General features: G+C 42.7%; 2 protein-coding genes across 3 annotated transcripts in view; one reads left to right on the forward strand and one right to left on the reverse strand.

Moving 5' to 3' along the window:
- Positions 1–6,916, forward strand: part of LOC103509814 (lutropin-choriogonadotropic hormone receptor-like) — a 25,616-nt gene that overhangs the window by 5,937 nt on the left and 12,763 nt on the right. The gene's annotated exons all lie outside the window — the stretch shown is intronic.
- The window catches only part of LOC103509812 (LHFPL tetraspan subfamily member 3 protein-like), a 19,722-nt gene continuing 15,321 nt past the window's right edge, over positions 2,516–6,916 (reverse strand). The window contains exons 2-3 of the mRNA XM_008474443.3: positions 3,222–3,446; positions 2,516–2,886 (exon numbers count right to left, since the gene is read on the reverse strand). Coding sequence (XP_008472665.1) covers positions 2,675–2,886; positions 3,222–3,446 — 437 coding nt within the window. The 3' untranslated portion in view covers positions 2,516–2,674. The remainder of the gene's footprint in view (positions 2,887–3,221; positions 3,447–6,916) is intronic.

A 6,916-nucleotide genomic window follows, 5' to 3' on the forward strand; every position in this document is an offset into this window, starting at 1 on the left:
CTCTACTTGACTGAAGCATGAACTACATTTAAACATGAATTAGTATTAAACCTACCTGTTCTTCTCCATACTTGGCAGCAGTCGCAGCTTTGTCCAATCCAGTCAGACCACCATAATGTCTCTCGTTCAGTCTCCAGGACTTGTGTACGGGTAGATCTTCTTGCCCGATTCCTTTCAGAATGGCTTTCAATGTATTCTGAGCTCTGGTTAGTACCGATGTGTGAGCTACATCAAATTTGAAGCCAGCCTTTGCCAAAGCAACACCGGCTGCTTCTGCTTCATTGACACCTGTTTCAGAAATATACAAGTAAAAGGTTAACAATTTGAATGTCAACTAGGGATCAATTAATCATAATCTATATTTTTACAACCATATTGACTAGCACTTGCTAGTATACAGAAATTTGAGGGGTTCTGGGCCTAAATGATAGCAAGAAGCAAGACACAGCCCTCAATTTGAACGGGCCTACCTCAAGGATCCCAGCCTGCTAGAGTCTTACTCTCTCATGTTTTTGTCCATTTTTTCCGTACGTACATTTCCCCAACCATCCCTAATGAATCCCAAAGGATACCAAACCACCAAGAGGCGTTTCTACTTACCTTTCTCACTTAGCTGAGCATCATACCATCCACAGAACAGATTTTTCTGGTTCCATTCAGACTCTCCATGTCTCACCATTACATTCGACTTTGGACCCCATGGTGCAGTTAGGAACTTTGGACCGCACAAGGGGCAGAAACCGATTTATAATAGTCGCTGGGTATGGAATTTGTTTTGGGGTCAACACATTGGATTTATCCAATAGGAACTTCAAGGGGTGTTTCAAGGTGAGCCAAATATTTTCCTTTGAACAACTGGGATTTAGTTTCTTAGCTTTGTACAAAACCAGCTTGATAACTACAACGTAGAGGGGAAATTAAAGGTTACGGTCTTCGACACAAAACTACACAGAACTGTCGGAAAAATCAAGAAGAAAAGCGGAAAATTGAACTTTTTCACTTGAAAAATTGAAAATCGTGAAGGTGAAAGAGGTTAACTTTTTGACACCGATAGGAAATCAGTAAATATGCGCAGAAAACCAAAAGGAAGCTTGTGCGCAGGTGTTATCACCATCAAGGAGGCTGTAAAGCGGTGGATATCGTTCCTGAGCTTGAAAAAAAATGAGGCTATTAAGCGGCCATTTCGAATTTAAACCCCGTTTACACGATGTACTATTCGAATGAAAAATTCCAAACTGTGTATCTCCAAAATTTGGTTCTTTTTCGAAGTACTAATCGAGAAAAAAAAATAGTTACTCTCTCTCGTCTCTTTAGAAGAAATAAAGGTACCTACAATTTTATTTTATACCTACTAAATGAAATCTCGTTTTGGTCGGCTCCACTTTTTCCACCTGATGACGTCAAAATCGCATCATTTCAACCTCCTCGAACGACCTTGACAGGTGTGCTGAAAATCCAAAGGTCATTGACCTCCTGAATGAAATGCAGTGGCGGCTCGTGATTTTCAAATTGGGAAACCGAAAAAATATCAGGGTAGGTACCTACCTAATAAATTAAATTAAATCGACTAGTTAGCTTAGTTGGTAGTGCGTCTGCCTTGCAAGCGCTAGGCCGCGGGTTCAATTCCCGCCCGGGGCGGATTTTATCCTGATGGGATAATGTTCGTTCTCGGAACGGCTGGCTTTCTCCTATCCTGTCTTCCTTCTCTCTTCGATTTCGGGACGATAAGACCATAGCAGTTAAAGTTCCCTCTGTCAAACCCCTGTCTTCCTTCTCTCTTCGATTTCGGGACGATAAGACCATTGCAGTTACAGTTCCCTCTGTCAAACCTCTTTAAAAAAAAATCGACTATGCACCGGTAAAAAAAGGCCTCAATTTTCTTTTGCTAATTTTATTATATAAGTAGGTATAGGTATATTTATAATATTATTTACAAGATTAGACCTATTATTTACAGAATTAAAAACAAAACTAGGCGTAGGTACTTAATATCTATAAATTCATAGCAGAGAGGACTTGTGTGAAGGTAGGTAGGTAGGTATAGTCTATCAGTCTATAACTATCGAATAAGGTAATAGAGATACCTACTTCACATATTTGGAACTTTTGATAGAGGGAACTACAACAACGGTCATATATTGTCCCGAAATTGAAGAGAGTACCTACCTACCTACAAGAAAAAATCCAGTCTTTCTGAGAACGAACCTTATAAGTAAGATGTCCTGAGTTTCATCCGATATTTTTTTTCGAATGTCCTGTAGGCAATGTGGGTAGGTAATTTAAATTAATGAGAGTGTTCCCACTACACACGACACGATTTTTTTTCCGAACGACATAAAATGTCCTTGTAGGTAATGTAATTTAAATGAGAGTGGTCCCAATTCCCATTACACACGACACGGGTTTTGTCCGAACGACAAATGGGAACGGTCTACCGTGGTATGGTTAATGGCTATAGCTGGAAATTGTTGAGACTATTCAGACTGCTAGGGGTAATTTAAATTAATGAGAGTATTCCCACTACACACGACACGTTTTTTTTTTCCGAACGACATAAAATGTTTTTGTAGGCAATATAATTTAAATGAGAGTGTTCCCAATTCCCGTTACACACGACACGGTTTTTGTCCGAACGACAAATAATAAGAACGGTCTACCGTGGTATGGTTAATGGCTATAGCTGGAAATTGTTGAGACTATTCAGACTGCTAGGATATTCGGGTCGGGCATATCGGGAGCTCTTGGAATTGGCAGTCCGGTTGGAAAACTCCGAGAAGCGATCCTGTTCATGTACGCCCTGAGGCATCAACATCACCGGGTGGAGGTTGAGTGACTTTCGGCTTCCCGCCACCGAATTGTTGTCGCCGTACGCGTTGTTGATTTCGCCTGAAACGGAGCCGAAAAATAAGTAGTAAGCACTTAAAACATTGTTCAAGTGAATTAAATGGTGAGACAAAACGCAAAGCACATGACCCGTGGTACCGCGGTTGCCAAGGTTTGATGTCCGGCATTGACAAAAAAAATTGTACCCGTATTGCAAATATTTCAAAGGGTCATTTTCTGATGCTTCTATGGTATTGACCCAGCACCTAACTGGTTAGTAGGTATTTTTAGGAAAAATTGGAGCAGTGGAGCACCAATGGAAGTTAGAATCAATCTAGGCCTGGGGCATTCTAGGGGCTAGGGGGATACTAATCAAGCCTCAACAATGAGATACTTACCATACAAAGGTTCTGGCTGAAGTTTGATATGTCGGGTGGCCAAAATGAAGGCCAGTATGGCAAGCACTATCACGTCTAGACAGCCGATGATGGCCAAAATGTAGGCCCACTTGATATCACATTGGCCCAAGTTGTAGCGGGAGGCCGTGGGGCCGCAGATCTCCTGAGCTTTGGCCGATTCCCAGCCCAGAGGGTAGATGACAACACTGGCGATCATACAGAGCGCTGAAAAGAAATGAAAGAATTGATTTAGATATCATTTTTTATTGACAGTCAGTAAACAGGGACACAAGTAACATTCTACCATCTACCCACAAGGTCACAAGGATTTTCAACTGGCGATGGTGATCTATGGCGGTTAGCAAGCACTTTAGCCTTTGAGGATTTCTCTTTTTCAATACCTATCTACCTACCCATTTTAAAATTTTCGACACCTCCCTTGCGCCCTTCGAAGTAAAGACCAACTTTTTTGCGGCCGGCGGCCCCTTTACTTTTCTGCATCGCTCAGATTCTCTCTAACCAAGTGGTCGCGCTATTACTCCCAAAAATAAAAAATCAAGGAAATCTGGAAAACCTCCGGATAATAATATGGGACTACAGTTCCAGCCTAGTTAGCTTGGTTGGTAGCGCGTCTGCCTTGTAAGCGCTAGGCCGCGGGTTTGATTCCCGCCCGGGGCAGATTTTATCCTGAAGGGATAAGGTTCGTACCTCGGAACGGCTAGCTTTCTCCTATCCTGTCTTCCTTCTTTCTTTGATTTCGGGACGATAAAACACTAGCAGTTACAGTTCCCTCTAACAAACCTCTTAAAAGAAAAGACTCTAGCTTACACCTTGTAGGACTAAATGGGAACATCACTGGTGGTGCAACCCTTCTGCTCTCTGGTGGACAAGTACCCTTCTGCTCTCTGGTGGACAAGTAAGTAGAATGGTATTTCCATAGGGTGGATGTTGACTTCCCCAAGGCAGACCTGCTCCTCATCATGGGAACATCACTGGTGGTGCAACCCTTCTGCTCTCTGGTGGACAAGTACCCTTCTGCTCTCTGGTGGACAAGTAAGTAGAATGGTATTTCCATAGGGTGGATGTTGACTTCCCCAAGGCAGACCTGCTCCTCATCATGGGAACATCACTGGTGGTGCAACCCTTCTGCTCTCTGGTGGACAAGTACCCTTCTGCTCTCTGGTGGACAAGTAAGTAGAATGGTATTTCCATAGGGTGGATGTTGACTTCCCCAAGGCAGACCTGCTCCTCATCATGGGAACATCACTGGTGGTGCAACCCTTCTGCTCTCTGGTGGACAAGTACCCTTCTGCTCTCTGGTGGACAAGTAAGTAGAATGGTATTTCCATAGGGTGGATGTTGACTTCCCCAAGGCAGACCTGCTCCTCATCATGGGAACATCACTGGTGGTGCAACCCTTCTGCTCTCTGGTGGACAAGTACCCTTCTGCTCTCTGGTGGACAAGTAAGTAGAATGGTATTTCCATAGGGTGGATGTTGACTTCCCCAAGGCAGACCTGCTCCTCATCATGGGAACATCACTGGTGGTGCAACCCTTCTGCTCTCTGGTGGACAAGTACCCTTCTGCTCTCTGGTGGACAAGTAAGTAGAATGGTATTTCCATAGGGTGGATGTTGACTTCCCCAAGGCAGACCTGCTCCTCATCATGGGAACATCACTGGTGGTGCAACCCTTCTGCTCTCTGGTGGACAAGTACCCTTCTGCTCTCTGGTGGACAAGTAAGTAGAATGGTATTTCCATAGGGTGGATGTTGACTTCCCCAAGGCAGACCTGCTCCTCATCATGGGAACATCACTGGTGGTGCAACCCTTCTGCTCTCTGGTGGACAAGTACCCTTCTGCTCTCTGGTGGACAAGTAAGTAGAATGGTATTTCCATAGGGTGGATGTTGACTTCCCCAAGGCAGACCTGCTCCTCATCAGATTGTATAGAAACCAACACCTACTAATTTCACTTTTTCTGAACCTTTACGAAGTTTTAAAGTTCCAAAGTCTTCAACCATGTTTGTCATTTAAAAGTGTTAGGTGATTTAGTTGACGTAAAATAATCATAATGTTGTGTCACTGGGCATCCCTAGTTATTTTCCACTATGTTTTCTACATTTTGGGCGAAGTGGAAGCTTGTGTCTGTTCAAATCGTGTCAAGTGTATTTGCCTAGGAGACTCGTACAAAAATGTGACTCAGATGCCTTTGAAGTACTTGTAAGTACCCTTTGAAGTAATTTGTAGGTACCCTTTGAAGCACTTGTAAATAGGTACAATTTGAAGTAATTTGTAATTACTCTTTGCACTATTCATAATGTAACCTTTGAAGTAATTTGTAAGTAGGCACCCTTTGAAGTAATTTGTAAACATTCCCTTTATTACTCTTTGAACTAGTCCGTCCTTCCTTTATTATTACAATAGTAATAAAAAGGTATAAGGGACGGACTATTGTATTCGCTTCGGTGTCGTCTGTGTGTGGTATGTGTCTGTCCCCATAGAAGGACTTATTTTTTTATCTTTTAGATTGTACCTCGGTACCGAAGGCACATTCTTTGACATCCATGCCTATCCAAGAACGGAAAAGTCTGGTTAGAAAATTTCCGTCCTGGTCGGGATTCGAACCCAGCACCTCCGGGTTGAGAGTCAGTGCTCTTGACCACTCGGCCACAGAAGTGGACTGTTAAGTTAAAGGCCTGCCCACACTAGAAGCGTAGACGCGCGACTTTTAGTTGCGCGGAGTAGCGCGATTCCGCCTGTAAATCTAAACCTATGAAAATCATACAGACCTCTCACACTCTAGGAGACCTAAGTCGTGCGACTCCAGTGTGGGAGGTCTTGGATTCTTAGGTTTGGTTTGGATTTTCAGGAGGCATCGCGCGCGCGACCTCGCGTTACTAAAAGACGCGCGTCTACGTGTCCTTTGAGCGGCGGCCCTAGATTTTCAGATTCTTGAATATTTTACTTTTGTTTGGTGAGGCAAAAATTTAATGTACCTAAAGGTGCGTTTACATCTCTGAAATCTCTGCTTCTACAGCTCTGAAAGTCTTACAAGGCAGACGCGCTACCATCCACGGTAACAACGCGCTGGTCAAATTAAGCTCGTTACAAGAGGAAAAATTGTGAGAAGTACATAGCTACCTACCCTACAGGTGAATTTCATCAAATTCTTAGTTCCTATTCTTACTTTGCGTTGCAGATTCCTCGGCTACAACAACATCAAAATTATCGAAGGTCGGGCTTTCAACGGATCTCAGATATCCAAATTGTAAGTTCTTGTTTTAGATAAGATAAGAATAGCTTTTTATTGCTTTTTCACCCATACGGGTATGACAATGGTACAACAATTTTTGTTACCTACATTAGGAATTTTTTGAAAAGTTCTTCTAATTTCCTGTCTAATTTCTTCGTTTCAGAAATTTACGTGGGAATCAAGAGCTGAATATTCTATCTGAGGATGCATTTAATGGGATTCAAGATCTCCAGCAAATGTGAGTACGTATAATATTATTTATCTCGGGCTGAGATACATCATATTTCGAAGAGGTCGTAGAAGTATTTTTTTTTTTTTTCCTTCAATTAATGGTTTGATAAAGGGAACTGTAACTGCTGAGGTCTTATCATCCTGAAAGTGAAGAAAGACAGGATAGGAAAAAGCCAGCCATTCCGAGAACTCTCTCTCTCTCTCTCTCTCT

Source organism: Diaphorina citri, unplaced genomic scaffold, assembly GCF_000475195.1.
Source record: "Diaphorina citri unplaced genomic scaffold, Diaci psyllid genome assembly version 1.1 scaffold533, whole genome shotgun sequence".
NCBI classification, from domain to species: domain Eukaryota; kingdom Metazoa; phylum Arthropoda; class Insecta; order Hemiptera; family Psyllidae; genus Diaphorina; species Diaphorina citri.